At 40.4% G+C, this 21,657-nt stretch overlaps 1 protein-coding gene across 1 annotated transcript in view; it reads left to right on the top strand.

Annotated features, from left to right (window-relative positions):
* The window catches only part of ryr2a (ryanodine receptor 2a (cardiac)), a gene marked incomplete at its 5' end in the record, with an annotated part of 253,225 nt that overhangs the window by 78,572 nt on the left and 152,996 nt on the right, over positions 1-21,657 (top strand). The window contains 11 exon segments of the mRNA XM_084568164.1: positions 1,821-1,956; positions 2,151-2,246; positions 6,167-6,285; positions 11,013-11,146; positions 12,472-12,713; positions 13,031-13,223; positions 17,231-17,435; positions 17,567-17,671; positions 19,517-19,620; positions 19,817-19,900; positions 20,566-20,725. Coding sequence (XP_084424290.1) covers positions 1,821-1,956; positions 2,151-2,246; positions 6,167-6,285; positions 11,013-11,146; positions 12,472-12,713; positions 13,031-13,223; positions 17,231-17,435; positions 17,567-17,671; positions 19,517-19,620; positions 19,817-19,900; positions 20,566-20,725 — 1,578 coding nt within the window.

Raw genomic sequence — 21,657 nt, 5'->3', positions numbered from 1 at the left:
ATAATAATTTACTTTATCTTCACAGGAAATGATCAAAGTGGCATGCCATTCATTTTCTAATCAAAGCTGAGTACTGGGGTGTTTTTGAGACAAAAACTTTAAGTGCGGCGATATTCAATTGTATGTAATTAAATCAGAGGTTAGAAATAGGCTGTGCAAAAATTTGGGCACCCTTGTCATTTTACTGATTTGAATACCTGTAACTACTTATTGGAATACAAAATTGGTCTGATGAGCTCATTCAGCATTGAACTTCACACACAGGTGTATCCAATCATGAGAAAAGGTATTTAAGGTGGCCAATGTCAAGGTGTTCTTCTCTTTGACTCTCCTCTGAAGAGTGGTGACATGGGGGCTTCAAAACAACTCTCGAATGACCTGAAAACAAAGATTACTGAGCATTATGATTTAGGGGAAGGCTACAAAAAGCTGTCTCAGAGATTTCACCTGTTAGTTTCCACTGTGAGGAACATAGTGAGGAAATGGAAGGCTACAGGCACAGTTCTTGTTAAGGCCAGAAGTGGCAGGCCACGAAAAATATCAGAGAGGCAAAGGCGAAGGATAGTGAGAATGTCAAAAACAACCCACAGACCACCTCCAAAGACCTTCAAGATCATCTTGCATCAGATGGTGTGGATGTGCATCATTCAACAATTCAGCGCACTTTGCACAAGGAAATGCTGTACGGGAGAGTGATGCGGAAGAAGCCTTTTCTTAGCACACGCCACAAACGGAGTCGCTTGAGGTGTGCAGAAGCACATTTGGACAAGCCAGCTTCATTTTGGAAGAAGGTGCTGTGGACTGATGAAACAAAGATTGAGTTATTTGGGCATAACAATCGCGGTTATGGATGGCGGCAGAAGAACACAGCATTCCAAGAAAAACACTTGTTACCCACAGTAAAATTTGGTGGAGGTTCCATCATGCTGTGGGCTGTGTGGCGAGTGCTGGTACTGGGAATCTTGTTAAAGTTGAGGGTCGCATGGATTCCACTCAATACCAGCAAATTCTTGAGAATAATGTTCAAGAATCCGTCACAAAGTTGAAGTTACGCCGGGGCTGGATATTTCAACAAGACACCGACCCAAAACACTGCTCAAAATCTTCTAAGGCATTCATTCAGAGGAACAAATACAATGTTCTGGATTGGCCATCCCAGTCCCCAGACTTGGATATCATTGAAAATCTGTGGGGTGATTTGAAGCGGGCTGTCCATGCTCGGAAACCATCGAACCTGACTGAACTAGAGATGTTTTGTAAGGAAGAATGGTCCAAAATACCTTCATCTAGAATCCAGACACTTATCACAGGCTATAGGAAGCGTCTGGTGGCTGTTATTTTTTCTAAAGGGGGCTCGACTAAATCTTGATGGGATTTTTCTGTTGGGGTGCCAAAATTTATGCACATGTCTAATTTTGTTTTGATTCATATTGCACATTCACTGTTAATCCAATAAACCTCATTTCCCTACTGAAATATTACTGTGTCCATCAGTTATTTGATAGATCAAAATGAAGTTGCTGATACAAACACCCAATGATTTATAAATGAAAATGATGGAAATTGTCAGGGGTAAGTAAGTAGTATAAAAGTCAAGGTCATTTTAAAATAATGATAGGTTAAAGTTTGAAACATTACTTTCTGTTTGTGTTTTACTTAAACATTTGGGAGTAGGTAGAGAAATTTTAATGTCAATAATTCTTTGTCATTAATAGAGAACTAAGGAAGTACATTTAGTTTACCCAGTTCACCTGAATTGCTCTCCATTTTAGATCAGTACAATCACACAGCAGTAAAACCAACAGCATCTGTATCTGCAGGGGGTGATCAGCCTCGGACTGGAGTGTATTGATCGTCTTCACGTCTACAATAGTGCAGCTCACTTTGCTGAGGCAGTAGGAAAGGAGGCTGCAGAGGCCTGGAGCTCCATCCTCAACTCCCTCTACCAACTGCTGGGTAAATACACACACACATATTCATGCATCGTAAATTTGTAATAATGTATATTTAGATTTTGATATTCAAAATATCAATAATACAAAAAGACATTTGGGAATAGTAGGGACAGATTTTTCTGGGTTACCATTAACATGCATCAAAAGTAATGTCACTTATTTCGTGTCCACTTTTTTCTTTGGTCCTCCTCCTAGCTGCTCTCATCAGAGGAAACAGGAAGAACTGTGCTCAGTTTTCTGGTTCATTGGACTGGCTGATTAGCAGACTGGAGCGACTGGAGGCATCTTCTGGTAGGCCAGCTTGTTTTGGACAACTATACAAGTGAATAGTGTTGTGAAAGTTCACACTAAACAAGAACTAGTTCAAAGTTCAGTTCACACAGACAGAAGTGAACTAGTTCAAGTTCATAGCTCACATTCTTTCATTTTGAACAAAGTTCACAGACTCCAAAATATACAGTGTGCGTTAATTTTTTCTGTTTTTTTTTTTTTTTTATGAGCAGCTTCTATTCTTGTTCAATAGAATCTCTGACTGACATGCCCATCCATCCCCAGCCCGTGATATTTTTTCTGCCAGGTTCTGTGCTGCTTTTTCGAATAACCATTGACTGTATATACTAAGAAATACCTCAACTGTTTGTGTAGATCAGCTGCTTCTGCGGTGCTGGTGGCTCCTTCTTTTTCAGCTGTAGCAGCCCTGCTGTATGCCGTAAATTGCACATCGCCTGACAGCTGTCGTAAAACTTTTTTTCTTTTTTTTCCCTGAACCGTTGTGAACATCATTATTTCCCTCCAGACTGAGCGAAACTCACGTCTAGGCTCACACCTGGAAAAATTATGTACACTGCAAGTGAATATGAATAGAACTCTAAAACCATATTAATAACCTGTCCCATTTCCAAATAAATATGGAAATAAACAAAGTTGTAAGATTAAGTGTTTTTACATGTACCTCTGCCAGCCAGTCAAGTTGCAGCTTAAACAATGCTAGTCAACGGTGTCCCAGTTGGTATAATTAAAATGATCCATTAAAATTGTGATTGACCATGTAGCCCAGCCCTATGTTTTGTATTTGTTTCATGGCTTCTGTAAACCAAAACTAAATGTTTATGTGTTTTAACAGTCCATGCCTTTTTTTGGTATTTTGAGTTTGCTTTTAAAACCAGAAACTAACACTGGAAAAACTGAAGTTATTCATTCATTCATTCATCTTCTGTAACCGCTTGTCCTGTGAAGGGTCGTGGGGGGTGCTGGAGCCTATCCCAGCTGAGATCGGGCGAGAGATGGGGTACACCCTGGACAGGTCGCCAGTCTATCGCAAGGCTAAAAACTGAAGTTATTTGATTTTTATTTTTATATTCAAAAACAAAACTAATGAAAACTAGATAATCGAAAGCGATCATAAAGGGGTCCATGCCGTGGCGAAGTCGTCCCCGAGCGGGATGCCGATGTATAAGTCACCAGTAGCGCCCCTATAGACCATACTGCACAAAACTTGATGCCATTCACTTCACAAAATATTAGCTTTGGAGTTATACTGCGCCATGGCGTAAAAATTAATTAGCCATTGACTTTGTAATCAATAACCCTGCTAAAGTTCCTTTGAAGAATTTTCATTATCTTTGTCCATAAATGATACATGCCAAGTTTGGTGAGAATTGGATGAACGGGCTAGGAGGAGTTGATTTTGCTTTGAAGTGCAATTTTTTCAAAATGGCGGGAAAAAAATGGCAGGCGGAAATAGTCCATTAGAATCAGGGCTATATAAGGAAACAGAGGGAAAAAGAATTTTGTTTCTGGGGCACATGGTTCTCGAGATATGAGCCAAAACGTAAATTGCCCTATTATAGCGCCACCTAGCTGTATGCATGTGTATTGACACCTTGGCCAAGTGAAATTGCAGGACTTCTACCAAGATACGAGGTTTGATGCCTTTTGCCCTTGCAGTTTGTCCTGGGCAGACACTTTTAGCTGAGCAGAAAATTAAATTAACAAAATCAATAGGGATTCTGCACCTTCGTTGCATGGACGACTAAAAGGAAACTTTTCTTTTTTCCTGTAGTCTAACATCACTGAAAAAATAAAAGTGCAACAGGTCAAAAAAACAAAACAAAAACAGAAAGCTGGTGGATGAAGCTGTTCAGCAGTCTGGTGGAGCGCGGCCGGAGGCTCAGGTACCTTTTCCCCGATGGCAGGAGACTGAAGAGGAGATGTAAGGGGTAGGAAGGGTCACTGGCAATGCTGATGGCTCTGCACGTGAGGCTCCGTTTTAAAGCCCTCTTGGCCAGTGATATTGTGTTGTTAGTCCAGGAAAGGTCTTCTGAGATGTGCACCCCCAGGAACTTGGTGCTGCTCACCCTCTCCACTGCAGCACCTTCAATGGTTAGCGGTGGATGCTGGGGGTGACCTCTCCTGAAGTCGACAACAATCTCTTTTGTTTTCTCCACATTGAGGATGAGATTGTTGTCTTTACACCACTGCACCAGTAGGTTCACCTCACTTCTGTAGTTGGCTTCATCGTTGTTGGTGATGAGGCCCACCACAGTTGTGGCGTCCGCAAACTTGATGATGTGGTTGGTGCTGCAGATTAGAGCACAGTCGTGGGTCAGCAGAGTAAAGAGCAGCGGTCTGAGCACACACCCTTGTGGAGCTCCTGTGCTCAGTGTGATGGTCTTTGAGGTATTGCTGCCTCCATGTGAGAAAGTCCAGCACCCAGTTGCAGAGGGAGGTTTTGAGTCTGAGATACCACAGCTTTGGTATCAGTTGCTGGGGAATGATTGTGTTAAATGCTGAACTAAAGTCTAAGAATAGCATTTGCACATGAGTTTTTTGAGTCCAGGTGGGTGAGTGCTGGGTGGAGAGCAGTGGAGAGAGCATCCTCCGTAGACCTGTTTGGCCTATACGCAAACTCGTATGGGTCGTGGGAGGGAGGGAGGATGGGTTTGATGTTCTGCATGACCAGCCGCTCGAAGCACTTCATGATGGTGGAGATCAGGGCTGTGGGCCGATAGTCATTGTAGCTGGATGGGTGAGGGGTCTTTGGGACTGGGATTATGGTGGCGGCTTTGAAGCACTTGGGGACAACAGCTTGGATGTTAAAGATATCGGTGAGGACATCCTTGAGCTCTTCGGCACAGTCCCTTAGAACACGGCCGGGAATGTTGTCTGGTCTGGCTGCCTTTCGTGGGTCGATCCTGGAGAGGGTCCTCTTCACGCTGGTTGGGGCCAGACACATGGCCTGCTCATTCAGTGGGAGGGGGGACTTCTGAGCCGGTGTGTTGTTTGGCCGTGGAAGTCATTGAGGCTGCTCAGCAGAGTGATGTTGTTCTCACAGGTCTGTGGTGGAGGATTATAGTCTGTGAGGGTTTGAATGCCGTGCCAGAGAGACTGAGCATCTCTTGTGTCTGGCCTACAATGAATTGATTTTAATGTTGCACATAACACAGTTATACAGTGCACATGTGATCTAGGAGAATACAAGTAAGGAGGGAGGGAAATCAAGGAAATCAACACAAAAACATTTAACATTTAATAGCATTATCCCTGTATCAGAGAATATAGGTGAGTGAGGGAAGCTGAGCTGGTGAGCCAGTTGACTGACCCCCAGTGTCTAGGCAATGATGCACATTTTTTGTCATGTGACCCAAAATTCTGCAATCATCATAGATTTTTCTTTGGCTGTGAAACAGAGAAGCTCATGGAAGTGTGTAAAGTATGTTATTTTTTTGCAAAAGCATGACTTTTGCTTGTCAAGTATATGTCACCTATAATAGCTGTTTTTTCCAAAGTGGTGTGGGGAAAAGTGAGCCAAATGCATGACACACAATTTCATTTATGTCAAAAAAATCTATCTGAAATTGTATTTAAATGTTTTATTCCCTTATATTCTAAACATTATCAAAAAGCTGTCATGTGAAGAAAGTACAGCAGAAAGACAGGCTGGGGCTCAACACCCCTTGATGAGATGGAGCGACGAATATTTAATATTTAATGGTGGTGAAATAATAGAAATATGTTGACATGAAACATATTATTATCACTTTGAAAGTCTAATTATTTCTTTACATGGAGGCACACACCTCAATGACTGTTTTCTTCTGAATTTCTTCTAACTCATTTGCTTAGAACCTGCATTAAGTGTTTGACTGATTGTGGGTCTGAATGCTTGTTGTGCATGAGATAATTTTTACTATACACAGTTTTATTTCTAGGTATATTGGAGGTTCTTCACTGCGTGCTGGTGGAGAGCCCAGAGGCGCTAAATATAATAAAAGAGGGACACATCAAATCCATTATATCACTTCTGGACAAGCATGGACGCAACCACAAGGTATGTGCACTTTCTTTGTTCTTTTATTCGGCAAGATACAACCCGAATTTCAGAAAAGTTAGGACATTCTTTAAATTTGAACAAAATGAAAACTAAAAGACTTTCAAATCACATGAGCCAATATTTTATTCACAACAGAACATAAATAACATAACAAATTTTTGAACTGAGAAATATTACAATTTGCACAAAATGCACAAAATGATCTCATTTTAAATTTGATGCTTGCTACAGGTCTCAAAATAGTTGGGACAGGGGTGTGTTTACCATGGTGTAGCATCTCCTCTTCTTTTCTGGGCATCGAAGTTATGACTTTCTGGAGTTTTGGTGTTGGAATTCGGCCCCATTCTTGCCTGATATATGTTTCCAGTTGCTGAAGAGTTTGTGGTCGTCTTTGACATATTTTTCTTTTAATAAAGAGCCAAATGTTCTCTATAGGCAAATGCTCTGGACTGCAGGCAGGCCAGTTCAACACCCTGACTCTTCTCTGACAAAGCCAGGCTGTTGTAATAGCTGCAGTATGTGGTTTTGCATTGTCCTTCTGAAATACGCAAGGCCTTCCCTGAAATAGATGTCGTCTGGAGGGGAACATATGTTGCTCTAAAACTTTTATATACCTTTCAGCATTCGGAGTTCCTCCCAAAACATGCAAGCTGCACGTACCATATGCACTTATGCACCCCTATGCCATCAGAGATGCAGGCTTTTGAACTGAACGCTGATAACACGCTGGAAGGGCTCCCTCTTCTTTAGCCAAGACGACGCGGCGTCCGTGATTACTGACAAGAATGTCAAATTTGGACCCGTCTGACCATAGAACACTTTCCCACTTTGAAACAGTCCATCTCAAATGAGTCTTGGCCCACAGGACACGGCGTCGCTTCTGGAACATGTTCAAATATGGCTTCCTTTTTGCATGATAGAGCTTTAGTTGGCATCTGCAGATGGCACAGCGGATTATTCCTGGGCCCATTTAGTAATGTCAGTGACACAATCATGCCGATGATTGATGCAGTGTCGTCTGAGGGTCCGAAGACCACGGGCATCCAATAAAGGTCTTCAGCCTTGTCCCTTACGCACAGAGACATCTCCACTTTCTCTGAATCTTTTGATGATGTTATGCACTGTAGATGATGAGAGTTGCAAAGCCTTTGCTATTTGACGTTGATGAACATTGTTTTTGAAGTATTCCACAATATTTTTATGCACTCTTTCACAGATTGGATAGCCTCTGCCCATCTTTACTACCAGAGAGACTCTGCCTCTCTAAGACATCCCTTTTATAGCTAATCATGTTACAGACCTGATATCAATTAACTTAATTACTTGCTAGATGGTCTCCCAGCTGAATCTTTTTGAACCTTCTTGCTTTTTCAGCCATTTGTTGCCCCCGTGCCAACTTTTTTGGGACCTGTAGCAGGCATCACATATGAAATGAGCTTGTTTAGTGGATGAAGGTATACTGTTTTCCTACTAAGCTGTTTACTTGTCTACATACAGCAGGATTTTTTTTTCACCAGTAACAGACATGTTTGATCATAAGAAGGCTACCTCCCTTTTCTTTTTTCAACCACCTTTGGCAAAGTCTTTAATAATGTGGGCCAGACCATCATGTTGGAGGACTCTTTGAACTCATGGATAAATGTGTTCTCATTTTTCTCTTTTCTGCATGTCTCTCTTTTCTGCATTTGCTGCATGTCATCCTCTCTCTCTCATCTAATTTCTTTTAAAAAGTGACATGAAATTGCTGTCAACACCACCTCTGTAAAAAGTGTCCCACTGTGAGGGAAGTCTGGTGATCATATTAACATGGCTTGAAAGATTTATTAGATTAGATTAGATTTAACATTGTTGTCATTACACATGTTAAAGTACAAGGCAACAAAGCACTGTGACCCAATTAACCTTTATCCTAAAAAGGCAATTACATCTGAATGAACAGAAGATAAAGATAGGTGGTGGCAAGTGGGGTGAGGGCACACCATACATTTAAGTTTTTTTTGCAGCACAGAGGCCATGTTTATTTTGCATGCATTTTTGTGTGCGAAGAAAAACTTGATACCTTCAGTGTCTCAACATAACTATTAGCATCTTAGTATATCGAACTGTATAACAACTGTGCATGCAGAGCTACCAACTCTCACGCTTTCGCCGTGTGACACGTGTGCAAAAAAAAAAAAATCCGATCTTGGTCCGAGACGCTTCCGTTCCTTTTCAAACTCCACGACGGTAGATGGCGCTAATGAGCGCCCCTGAACCTTTGCGCTGCGCTACACCTTCAGTGCACCCCTTTACTATCTATGCCTGCACCCCGAAGTAGACAGAAGAAGAGATACAGAGACCGCCAAGACAGCAGGAGAAACCAGAAACTACTTTGAGAAGTCTGATAAAGAAGAGAATCTGAGCTGAGACTAGGCCAGTATAACCATGCACACAGATCATAGACAAGGACTTTACCCAGCTTCTGATCTGCATCTGATACTGATTATGCCTCATTTTAGCTATTTTTGTAATGCATTCATCTGTTTTATTGCTTGAAAAAGTTGTGCTGTTTAAGCACTTTATTTGTTGCACTTTATTTGTTGCACTTTATTTGTCTCTGATGGACCATGTGGTGGGAGACTTTGAATGAAGAATAATGTCCCTCCCTAACTAATCTTGTGTCGTTTTTGGCTGAACATAAATCATTAAGTGCTCTTAAGAATACAATTATTCACAACATAGGTAAGGTTTTAGTTAAGAATTAGTTTAATACCATTTTAATCAAAATATCAATCTACCTACCTAGGTCAAATCTTAAACACTGATCTATGAATAAGGCTTTATTGTCATTTAGGCACAACGATAGTTTTCTGGTTGAATGTTCAGCTCAAGTCTACAGACTAAGACCTACAAGTCATGATGCCGAACATGAATCAGAATAAGTTCAGGTATTGCACATCTTTAGCAGACCGCCCAAAAATCCACTAGAATGCTGGAAACCACATCTACTTAATCCAAAATCTCCTGGGGGTGGACCTTCAGCTATGTCTGCTTTGCAGAATGTAACCAATATTGTCCATCTTCAGTGGGCTGCCCCTATCAACAGCTTTGGACCTCCCCACAAACCACCAGAATGCAGGGTACAACATGGGTACAACATCAAATTAATTCCAATTATCTTATATCTGAGCCACCAATTTGTGTGACTGCGTGCACGGCATAATTTTGGTCACCCACGACAAAATCTCACTCCAAGGTTTTTTGAAAAGTTGGCAGGTATGGCATGTGCATACCAGTCTCTGGTTACTGGCCAACTCCTGTTGGGTGTGAGGGTTTATGTGTGTGGGAAGCCATTGTAGTAATAACTAGAATTTGAATTTATATTGAAAGGTTATAACCAGTTATCTGAAAATGATGTCCCCTTTGATCTTTGCCACATAAGCCACTTATCTCCAGCAGCACTTTAGGGAAACCACATACCCTAAGGGCCGTCCACATGGAGACGCTTTTTGGTCTAAACACAGATGTTTTGTATCGTTTTGGCCGATCGTCCACACGAATCCTGTAAACGCATTGCCCTAAAACGCACTTTTCTGAAACCGGGTCCCAGGGTGGAAAAATTCGCAAACGCACTTCTTGCGTTTTCGTGTGGACAGGGAAAAACGGCAAAAACGGAGAAGTGCGTTTCGATGATGTCATCGCCACACCCCTCCCGCGAGACGTCTCATAACAACATCAACAACAATGGCGGACTACATGCTCGTGTTCCTGCTGGAGAAGATATTGAGCCTATTAGGGTTACCAGGGCAAAATATCATTTCTCCTTGAGTTTGTTTTTTTCTAAAGCCGATTTGTAAATAGCGCTCAAGCTTTATGTGCATGCGCCGCCTCTTCCTCTCCGTTTTTGGTGAATTTCTGAAACTGAAACAGCGCCACCTATAGGCCTGGAATATGAAGTAGCGTTTTCAGTCTGTTGAAACGGATCCATGTGGACGCAGATATTCTTGAAACGATGCCAGGGAAAACAGAGGGGGAAAAGATCGTTTTCGTACGTGTGGACGTGGCCTTAGGGTACTGTGTTCAAGATCCAATTCTGTACATTACATATTATGAGATATTAGAGATGGTATTTTGATACTAACATGAGATCAGATGATTGCTCTAATAGTACTGGGCAGTCCACAGTGATATGCTCACACTTTCTTCGCTAGCACTTGTTAGTCTTTACATAAAACCATAACAAATAAGCCAATGCAGAGTTAGTTGGGCTCTGCGTCTTACTGTTTTATGTACCACAAACAGTTGTGTGATTGTGAAAACAAAATTCAAGTTGGCTTTCGTGTCTACTGGCTTATGTGTGGGCTATATCTTACCTGCGAGTAAGTAGGTACTGAAAGTATTGATGAATATTCACAAAGGTTTTTACTTTCTTTGGAAAATTAATAAAAAATCCAATCTGTGCTTGCAAAAATCAAAACACTGAACACTACATGTAAAACCAGAACTTGAGTCATTTGAGACTATACTTCAGGAAAACCCCAGGACCAACTCAACCCGTCTTGTTTTACATAGCTCAGGTAGAGTACACTGTATTCAATTTATGCAGGATTCTGAGTATGTGTGATAACTAGTAATCCAAGAATCATTTCTCAATGCAAAGGGAAGCCCTTGTTACCCAGAAACTGTTAACATATGTGTGTTCATACTGTAATAACAATCACATCTTCTTTGTCTTTGCTGTTTAGGTTCTGGATGTGTTGTGTTCATTGTGTGTATGTCATGGTGTAGCAGTGCGTGCCAACCAGCACTTGATCTGTGACAACCTGCTGCCAGGTAGAGATTTGTTACTGCAGAGTCGCCTGATAAACCACACAACCAGGTATATATACACACACACACACACACACACACATCCCTGTGTGGCTTAGTCGTGACTCTAATTTTAAAGGTTAACTTTATGGGTTAAACACTACAATAATCAAAAAATAAACAGCATATAGAGCAAAACGGGTCATAGAGAATGATACATGTATACATGATATATACTCATCAACAGCTTCATCTAAACTCTCAAATTAAAGAGAACCAGAAAAAGCAGCAGCTGTTTATCTAAATTTGGACAAAATGAATAGATTAGTATAAATCATTGTTGTTGTCAATGTCAGTTACAACTAAATTTGCCTATATAACATACATAGCTTTAATAAAAGGTAGACACAATGTGTTGACCTTACATATATAAGAATAGTCGGCTATAATACCTGATTGAAGTCTAAATTCTGTATTAAAAAAATGCTAAAACAATGATAAAGATTCACACTAGGCTATAAATATGATTCATAATTACATGAACAGCTGAACCTATAGATAAAGCCCGTTAAAAAAGACGTGCACATACACTACACAGGCACAACATTACGGCCACCTTCCTAATATTGTGTAGGTCTCCCTTGTGCCTCCAAAACAGTTGTGACTCATCAGAGAATGGACATGGGCCTTCTGAAGGTGTCCTGTGATGACTGCCAACTGAATGTTGTTAGTGGGGGCCTTTGGGTCCTATGGGTTGAGGGGATAGGCCTCTGTGGATCATCCCACAGATACTTGATCAGTTTGGGATCTAAGGAATTTGGAGGCCAGGTCCTTGTGCCATTCTTCATGTTTTTTGAGTTGTTCCTAAACCATTTTTGTGTGTGTGCCTGTGTCAGTCTGCCTCCTGCTGCCAACAAGAAGTGTCATTGCTATGGGGTGTGGGTGCATGGTCTGGTCTAGGTGGGTGGTGCTTATATAAGTAACATCCACGCGAATGCCAGGTCGAAACGTTTCCCAACAGAAAATTGCACTGTCACAAGATGGTCAGTGTTATTTACTTCTGCTCCTTCTACTCATGTCAGTGGTTTTAATATCGTGGCTGATCAGTGTATTACACACGCACACATGTGTGTCTGGATGTCTGAGCTGTACTGTCATGCACATGTAAGTGCACATGTTTTAGCAGATAATTATACTAACGTACTCACATACATACTTACATACATCTGATCCTCTGTGATCTTACACACAGAACCCACTCACAAATTAACTTTAATTGTGGTGACCATAGTACCTATGTCTATCAGCAACATGATGGTACCATCATGTAGCTGAAAAACTGTTGTGTTTTCATAGTCAGGTACAGTATCCCATCTGCTTCACTCTTCCCAACAGCATCCACCCCAACATCTTTTTGGGTGTCAGTGATGGCTCTGCCCAGTACAGGAAATGGTACTACGAGCTGATTGTGGATCAGGCATTGCCATTTGTCACAGCAGAAGCCACTCACCTTAGGGTAGGCTGGGCCAACACCAATGGCTATGCGCCCTACCCTAGCGGGGGAGAGGGCTGGGGAGGCAACGGTGTGGGGGATGACCTCTACTCATATGGCTTTGATGGACTCCATCTTTGGTCAGGTGAGCTCTCTGTGTCCATTATATGTGAATCAGGAGTGAGAAAATGATGGTAGTGTACTAACTACAAAGATGTGGTTGGTACTTATGTATAATGATACAGTTTTGCAGGTTCCCTATGTACTCTTTGGGATATACAGTATACAGTGCTGCTCTAATGCATTTGCAACCCTCAGAATGTGCCACAATTCTGCATTAAAATGACTTGAATATCTTTCATTTAACTCAGCAGGTATTGAGTTAGGTTGTTGTGTAAAGCAGATTAACAATTTGTATGTTAACATCCTCCAAACTAAAACTAAACCAAACTTGTCTTGCAGGATGTGTTGCACGGACTGTTAGTTCACCCAATTATCATCTTTTGGGTTCAGAGGATGTGGTAAGCTGCTGCTTGGATCTCAGTGTGCCCAGCATCTCCTTCAGGATCAACGGCCAGCCGGTTCAGGGCATGTTTGAGAACTTCAACTCTGATGGCCTGTTCTTCCCTGTGGCCAGCTTTTCTGCTGGTGTCAAGTCAGTGCTTATTACAAATTATTGTAAAGCATAATCAATTGTCCTTGTGTACTGAAATCAGAAGCATTACATTTTGTGTGACTATAATACAAATTACTATAAAAGAAGAGTTACTCAACCACAATTGTAATAAATATAGCATCAAAGCACCCAACGTGAGATGAACCTAAACTAAGGTCCATGACTGTAATATTAGAATGCATTTAATTCGCCTTTATTGACTTGTGTACTTAATCTTTTTCCAAAGAATGCATTTTACTTGTCTTTGCTGCATTCATATTCCTATTTTTGGTATCAATATAAACAATATTTGTCATGACAATTACTGTTCTATAGAATTGAATCTCCATGCAGTACTTAAAGCAAGTCAGAAGGAGAACATATATCCTAACAGTCAATCTCTTTTACCCCAAATCACTAGTGGGTACAGTTTTTGAAATGAGTCAAAGATTTCGTACTGTCAGTGAATTATTTTATTTTATTTTATTATTTTATTATTTCAGGACAATGCACATTAATGAACATATACAAAGTACATGTAAATGTGCCAGATTATAGCCCAAGGGCTAATTTCCATCTGTAGTCCAATGTAGGCAGGTTAAGTGTTAAAAGAATAATAAACAGAGGACATATTTTGACACACATAAGCAGAGTTAGTAGAAGACTTAGTATACTAATCAACAAAAAGCAATATAAGAGATAGGGGGAAAAAAAAATGTCTAGTAAATGTGCTTGTTTGTTTTTTGTGCCTGTCTGACACCATTATGCAAGTGATCCCTACTGATACAGACAATTTTGTTAAGGCACTTTTTAAGCACAAACTATCAAAGCTAACAGATAAGGATTCAAGAGCACAATGCAAACAGGTAATGTGTAGATGAAAACTTTACTCAGAAGGCGCACAGGTTTTATTCCAAAACTCAGCAAACAAGTTAGGTAGGGAGTAGGCAAACAGGAGTTCCAAAATTCAGACTATACATATAAAAACATTTTTAAATAGTTAATTAATTGCTATGTACGCTAGGTCACGGGGTTAACTTGTTAGCACACTATCATCCCACACTAAAATAATTTGTGGGACACTAGAGCATAAAATCCATGAACACCCTAATAAATGTTTACATAAAAATTCAAAAATAAAGCAAACTAACCAAACTTCAAAAATTCACATCAGGCTAGACTGTGGAAAAGCACAAGCATTAATCTCGTCACCACACTGCTAAACAAAAATTAATGGAACACTTTGAAATCAGATTATATCATCAAGTCAATTAAAATTGAGGAATATTGACTGATTGAGTTGCAGAGGGGGCTGTTAGTCACTTTCAGCTGCTTTGGCTGCACTAGAGGGGCAACAATGAGACAACCCCCCAAACAAGAATCTTTTACAGGTGGTGGCATCTGACATTTTTCCATCCTCATCTCTTCTGACTGTTTTTCACTAGTTTTGCATTTGCCTAGGGTCAGTGTCACTACTGGTAGGATCAGTGTGTGCCATTGCCAGAGGTTTCTGCTTTGTCTCCCAGCACAGTCTAAAGAGCATGGAGGAGATTCCAGGAGACAGGCACTTACCCTAGAAGTAGGGGTGGCGTTAATTGAATATTTTCCGTCATTGACAATTTTTGTAAAACTGTGACGGAAAAATCTGAAGGTCATCTGTCATTTTGACAGATTGCAGTTCACACGACTGACCACTTGGTGGCGAGTGACATTATTAATTGGCTCTTGTCTCTAATCGCAGTTTGCATTCCAAACATCGCGGAACTTTTGTCAGTGCACGATTTCCGGGTACACCGATTATACTGACGCACACGTAAGAGCTCGGCTAACCATAGACATATATACAATATGTATGTCTATATCTATGTCTATATCTGTAGACATGGATACCAAAATGGATGGAGGAATCGGATGAAAGCACGTTGCTAGGACTGATGGAAGGCAAATTTTATTTTAAAAAAACTACATGATGGAAGCCTTGATAAAAGCGGAGTTTTGTGCAAATTGTGCAAAGTGAAATAGTTTGCATACCACTGAAGCACTTCAACCCTACGGTGCCATCTAAGAGCTGTTAGCGCTAGCAGTCCTGGTCCGAGTACGGACAAGACGTGTAGGCAGTGCAAACTTTTTTTTTCCCCTACCATTTAAAGTCAATACTGAAAAACTACTTTAAAAAGTTTATGAAAATTTAATGAAAATTAAATGCTATTGAATGTGTCATTATTATTATTTTAAAAAATTAAAGTGACGGGTAAAAATAGGTTCTAACTTTACAGAGCCTGAAACCCCCAGAGCAAGCACCAAGGTGATGGTGGCAAGGAAAAACTCTCTTTAAATGGGTAGAAAACTTGAGCAGGACGTAAATCCCAGAACAAAAAACAAAAAGGCAAAAAGGCAAACAAAAGTCGCTGGAAACTCCAGGAGAACAGACAAAAAGAACTCAAAACGGCTGCCGGGGCAGGACACTGGCTCTCCCTGGGAGGCACTGGATGGTAGGAAACAAAAAGACACAAGAGATAAGTCCCAAGTTAGCAAAAGATTATCTTTGCAAGACAAAAACCGGAGAGCTAGCACAAACATGTGGAATTATCTGGCACTGGATTGAAGCCGCAGCCAGCCTTTTAAAGAGTGTTGAGAGAGAGAGAGAGAGAGAGAGAGAGAGAGAGAGAGCAAGCAGGAAAAGAACAAAACACCAGGGGCCTCATGTAAGAAGGTTGCTTGCGTACAAAAACGTTCCGTACGTAGCTACTTTCTCACGGAAAAGTTCAGATGTATAAAGAGTGAAATGTCCGGGAACTTTGTACGTGCCTACGCCAACGACATGGCTGGCATACGCTGGCTTCTACAGATGTCGATCCTTTGACGACACTTAGAGCGACATACAATGCATCTGAACAGGTCAACATTAAAGACCAATTTGCAGCGAGAGACGGTTTTCTGAATGTAATCGAAGCTATCGACTGCACACACATTGCTATAAAAGTGTCGCATGACTTTGTAAATGTCAACAGGAAACATTTTCATTCGATCAATGTACAGATCATACGTGATGCGCAAATGCAAGTAACCAACATGGCAGCGTCCCAAAGAGTATACACACACATGTATATATACACTGCAAAAACTGTGACCATTTTTGCGCACCTCCACTCCAGTGAGTAGCGTCTCCAATTCACTTTCTGTGAAGTTCTTCTTTTTTCCCGTCTTACTCATTCTTATGTTTTCGTTTTCTGATCGCGCAGAGAGAGGAATCTCAGGTGCAGGGTCAATGAAATATAATTTGCATATTTAAAGGGGGCGTGGACAGGGAGGGGTCAGGCACGCTTGATTGGAATGCACAAAAGAAAAATGCCTCTAAATCTGAGCGTGCGCCACGTTTTAGAAGGAAATCTAAAGTCTTCTACATGAGGCCCCAGCACTGGAAACCCAGGACCATAACAGATACAGCATATAAAAATTATAAAAACAAGAGTACATGATATTGGTGAAACATATTAAATGGGCAAAAAATGGACAGAGCCAGCATTCAAATTATTCTTTATTTTAAGCGGGCTACTAATGTAAAATAAGAAGCCAAAAGCATTCACCAATAGCATTTTGATTTGTAATGATGGTGAAGACTAACCTTTTCATTCTCTTCAAGTACTTTTTAACTTGACACGACACACTGTTTTATCATTGTTACAGTATTTCCCATGACAGCCACAGAGTTTTGAATTTGTTGGGGAAAACCACCTCTTCACCTCTGACAAGATGCCCTCAGAGTACCTCCAAGTAGACAAATAAGGCTATAACAGGTCAAAATATACCTGGGTGCTTGTCCATGCACTGCTCTTAAAGTTAATATAAAAATGTAGAAATTAATTTTAAAATTGATAGGCAACCGACATAGAGGAAATAGAAGTGGAGTAATATGTGTTCTTTTGGTTCGACAACAACTGTCTGAAGACTGTCAATGTATGTTTTGTTAATACTGATTGCCCCTCTTGTCTAATGCAACTTTACAGGGTGCGTTTCCTACTTGGTGGTCGTCATGGGGAGTTCAAGTTTCTTCCTCCACCAGGTTATGCTCCTTGCTATGAGGCCGTATTGCCCAGGGAGAAGTTAAATCTTGAGGCCAGTCAGAACCAGACTGCAGCCAGAGACCTTCTGGGACCAAACATCACCTTGAGCCAGGCAGCATTTACCCCCACACCTGTGGACACCAGTCAGGTACAGACATTGTCAGCTTTCTTCTTCTTCTGCTTCTTTTTCATCAACAGATTTATAGCCAGACTGAAACAGCTGAAGTGATGTCTGATGTGATGTATATAAATGCTTTGTTTGTCTCTGTGTATCCTTAGATTGTTCTACCACCTCATTTGGAGAGGATCAGGGAGAAACTTGCAGAAAACATCCATGAACTGTGGGTAATGAACAAGATAGAACTGGGCTGGATCTATGGTGCAGTAAGTATCAGGCAAACAGCTGTACATAATAATCATTATTAAGATAGTATTTTTGAATGCAGTTTGCAAAGTGTTTCACACATAGTAGCATAAATAAAACAGACAACTCGTAAAACCATCACATTTTAAAAGAGATACAACAATCTAGAAAAGAGGACTTTGAAAAGACATCTCAAATTCAGGGAGCCTGAACCAATAATTCCAGAGACATGGTGTAGTTAATAAGAGGTCTTGAATAAAGCAAAGTAAGAGGCTGCATCACTAGCTGAAATGTCTGATACAACAGTATAGATGGTTAGCAATAAAATACTAACCATAGAACTTGCTGCACATCTCAAACATCCCTAATCGATGACTGTTTCTTGAGATGATGACTAACAGAGACTAACAAATTGAATGCTTTCAATTTAAAGGTTGACTGATAGAAGTTCAAGAGATACCTTCATTTGAAACAATACTTTTCTCCCCTCCATAGAATTGCACCACTTACTACTGAACAAGCTTCACCAACTGAGGAAAATAAAAAGTTTCAAAGACCTCTCCATTTTCCTTAAAATCAGTATTTTGTCCATTGAACATATTAATATCCTAAAAAGAGTATGAGTATTTTAAGGGCCTAGCTCCATTTACATGCTACTCTGTCCAAGTGGCCTTGCATATGTGGGACAAACCAAATGCTTCCAGAAACAACAAATATCAGAACACTAAACTGCGATCTGTACAGGTAACATGGATTTTGCAAGTGCTCAACATCATGCTGAACAAACCACAGTTCACCTTCTTCACTAAGATTATACGGGATTGAGTATTTCATGATGCCTAATAGAGGAGATCATCTCAAGAAACTGTCCCAGAAAGAAATACATTGAATACACACACTCAATACCATTAAGCTGAATGGACTCTGTAACCCTTTGAAATATACAAACTGTGACTACCATCCCTGTGAACAGGGAGTCACTTCTAAACAGAATCATGGAATAGAAAAAGCGATTAGTCCCCTAATAATTGGGATAGCCTTCAGTTGTGTATTAAATGTGTCCCTGCATACCTCAAGCAGAAACACGTATGGGTGATGTCTTTGAGCCAAAAGTGAAATGCGAGGTTTTTATCTTTGCTTCAAAAATTTTGAGAGGTGCAACAGTATTTTAAATGCACTTATATTTCGTTTAACATTCCACAGAATTTGTTGTTGAAGAGCAACCTCTGTTTGTAAACTGACAAAGAACAACTAGTTCTTTACTTTCTATAGTTCTATACAATATATAGAGTGCCGCTTAAACATTTTTGAGCCCATTAGAATATTCTACACAATAAAAATGATTCAAATTATCGGCAGATTTTTACACGAAAATTGGCTACAAATCCAGTCAGACAACTTGGAAACAAATGGAGAAGATTTAAGACAGTTGTTACCGTCCACAGGAGTGGTCAGCCTTTGGAACCATAAAGTGTAGAATATAACAAGGAGATGATCTTTCCCCCCTGCTGTTCGGCATAGGCCTAAACCTCCCAACCGGATCATTACTAAGGGTAGTTATGGATACTGCCCAAGGAATGGTGACTACCATTCTATGGATACAGGATCTACAACAACGACATTGGAATATCATTCCTGTGGAGTTATGACTCTTTGTCAGCCTAAATAAAGAACTGACGTTGTCATTACCCACATCTACATGAAGTCACTCACTGTAATTACACTGTCTGTACTAAGCACAAAATCAGTTAAAAAGAAATAATAATTAACCTAACTGACTACATGTAATTTGGTGTCCCCAGGTTCTCCCTGTCTTTAGGGAACACTCTCCCTTACTACCCTAACCTTGTGCATGTGCATTTCAGGTCCGTGATGACAACAAACGGCAACACCCATGTCTGGTGGAGTTTTCCAAGCTTCCAGAACAGGAACGAAGCTACAACTTACAGATGTCTCTTGAGACTCTGAAGTAATTAATCAGTGCACTGAGTCATATAAGACATTAGATCAAATATTTATCTGTGGCACCATAAAATCTCGGTGTCAAATGGTGTGTGTGGTAGCAAACTCTTTATTTTCTGTTTAGTTTGAAGCAGAATTGGTGATAGTTGTAAAATTCTACTAGGTAACTTGGTTTATTTATGATGTGTTTGTTTGAATTACAGAACCCTTCTGGCTTTGGGTTGCCATGTTGGTCTTGCAGATGAACATGCTGTAGGAAAAGTCAAGAGCATGAAATTGTCATCCACGTAAGTCAGCCTCAGCCATTGATAAAAACAAACAATAGGTACAACTCAACATAGACCTGGTGTCAAATCCACACTATTACTTAAAGAAGGATGTTGACATCTTGATGAATACTGTATATGTTCAGCCTTCAAGTCAAACATGACCAGTACTGCAACATATTCAGTTTATGTCTAAAAAGACTACACAGGACTATGTGAAGTTTCATTTCTGTAATGATGAGTCGGCGATCTGACCAGCTGTAAGCTCCACAAATGGTCACTAGAACATATTTTCTGTCTTGCCTCCTGGTAATGATAGAGCCAATCAGGTACCAGTGTTTAGATTCTGGATGCACCCATGATGTTTTAAATAAGTAGGCAGGCAGAACATGATTTTTGTAATAGTATGGTTATGAATAGCACATATCCTAGCAGCAGAAGACATAGCTGTTGCGCACTTGACAGATCTCTGGAATGTCTTGCCACCCCTCACACCTCCCCAAAATCCCAAATCCTGTAGTGGGAGTCTGGTTTATTAGTGAGGTTCCTGTTTAGTTGCTGGCAACCAGACTCATGAGCGTGTTACATTATTACAATGAAAATCACACAGGCTCTCTGACATAATCACATCATGTTTGTTGAGCATCTTTAACTAACAATACGATGCTTAAACTATTTTTGTGCAGCTATGAGCTTTCCAGTGGTTATAAACCTGCTCCTCTGGATTTGAGTCATATCAAACTGACGACCGCCCAGGAAACCATGGTGGACAAACTGGCTGAGAATGCACACAACGTCTGGGCAAGAGACCGCATCCGACAGGGTTGGACATATGGCATCCAGCAGGTGAGAGTCCCTGACACACACACGCACACACACACACACGTATATATACACTGCAAAAACTGTGACCAGAAATAGGTTGGATTTAGCAATAGTATGGCAATTGGTTGTACGGCAAGGTCCTGTGACACATCATCTCTTTCTGCACCCTGAAACATCAAAAGCATAATGTTGACTGAACATTAACCTGTAAACGAGAAATTTAATAACCATCAAAACAACATCCTTAGGCTTTGAGTTGTTCCTTTGTGGCATAATAAAATCAAATGTTGCAGTGTTTCCCACAAAATTTCATGAGTCCCTGGCATTTTTTATTTTTTTTGGCACATCAAATAAAAGCTTGTGTTTTGTATCAGTCCATCTTTAAATTACCGTAATAATGCCGATATTGTATTTAGTGACAAATAGCAGCAGCCTGTGCCGTTAATGTACAGGAATACTAGCTGCTTCAACTAGCTTTTGAAATGTGGTATTCTATGGACAAATGTAAGATTAAAGATTATGCTTAAATGTAGATTAAATAAAGTACCAGGGAATAAAACTATAAACTACTTTCAGAAAACTGTTGGATTTCAATCTAATGTTGCAAGCTAGCGTTTATAAAGTTAAGCTAGTTTGCGTTACACCTGGTATCATTTCCTCCGGTTTTGACCAACTCTCTTAAAATAATTGTAAGTCTCCATGGTGTAAAAATTGAGAGCACAAACATTGGATTTTAAAAAGTGGCGGCAATGTAAATTTCTATTAGTGAACAACACAAATAGCTTCACATGCAACGCAAGTGGTCCGAGACGTTTTCTCTGTCAGGTTAAATTTAGTAAAGGGCAAGTGAATGACTTGTGTGTGTGAATTTGAAGAAATTCATTCAAGGTATCAGACATCATGCAAAAAAAAGAATGGTTGGACAGACATAAGGACTAGAGCTGTTGCCAGTG

This window comes from Chelon labrosus (genome assembly GCF_963514085.1).
Source record: "Chelon labrosus genome assembly, chromosome: 19".
Taxonomy (NCBI): Eukaryota; Metazoa; Chordata; class Actinopteri; order Mugiliformes; family Mugilidae; genus Chelon; species Chelon labrosus.
Note: the sequence above shows the minus strand (reverse complement) of the source record. Positions and strands in the feature narration are given on the sequence as shown.